The 831-nt window shown below is 39.7% G+C and overlaps 1 protein-coding gene across 1 annotated transcript; it reads left to right on the top strand.

Moving 5' to 3' along the window:
- On the top strand, window positions 1-585 carry LOC142167308 (uncharacterized). Its single transcript, XM_075227472.1, has one exon. It carries the CDS (start codon window positions 1-3, stop codon window positions 583-585), a length of 585 nt encoding a protein of 194 aa, XP_075083573.1.
- The last annotated feature ends 246 nt before the right edge of the window (window positions 586-831 follow it).

Raw genomic sequence — 831 nt, 5'->3', positions numbered from 1 at the left:
ATGATTCAATACTTTGAAGGATATAAACCTATATTGATCACTACAAGAGTTACATGGAAGCTTCCTTGTCATGGTTGGTACAAATGTAATACTGATGGAGCCTCAAAGGGCAATCCTGGACATAGCTCCCTAGGCTTTTGTGTGAGGGATGATAAAGGTGATGTGGTGTATGCTAGGGCTGTAGACCTGGGAGTGACAACTAATGTGGTGGTTGAAGCTAAGGCTATTCTTCAAGGGTTGGAATATTGTGTGGAGCATGATTTTCACCCTCTCATACTGGAGACTGATTCATTGGTGATGAAGAATGCGATAGAAGGGGAATGGGATCCTCCTTGGATAATTGCACAGGATGTGAAGAAAATTATAGAGATGAAGGACAACTTCAATGTGATCTTTCAACATGTGCTCAAAGAAGGCAACATAATGGCAGATTTTATAGCTAACATTGTGTTCTCTTTTGCAGGTACATCTGAGTTTCACTCATTCTCTGAATTGCCTAGTGCAGGGAGGAGGTTGATCAATCTAGACAAATCTCATTCTCCTAACCTTAGGATTAGGATAGCAAAGAGAAGAACCCCAGACTGATGGCTTCAAAAGATTGGACTCTGCACAAACTGATATGTCCATATGATAAGGAGAATGCTGATCCCACCAGCATTTGAAAATGGATATTGTTGAATCATTTCTCAGTAGTATTAACATGCTTTCATGCTCAATCTGAGGATGGTTTATCAATATTTAGAATGATGTCTACTTTAAAGGTTCTAGTAGAGAAGGATTTGTGCTTACAAGATCACAAAAAGGCACTTTTTCAAAGCTTGGCCTCTACCT

This window comes from Nicotiana tabacum, chromosome 12, assembly GCF_000715075.1.
Source record: "Nicotiana tabacum cultivar K326 chromosome 12, ASM71507v2, whole genome shotgun sequence".
In the NCBI taxonomy this organism is placed as follows: Eukaryota; Viridiplantae; Streptophyta; class Magnoliopsida; order Solanales; family Solanaceae; genus Nicotiana; species Nicotiana tabacum.
The sequence above is the reverse complement of the archived record's forward strand: the minus strand, read 5'-3'. Positions and strand labels throughout refer to the sequence as shown.

What these genes read in the sequence shown, in the direction of transcription:
- LOC142167308 (XM_075227472.1), top strand. Translation starts at nt 1, where the DNA reads ATGATTCAATACTTTGAAGGATATAAACCTATATTGATCACTACAAGA.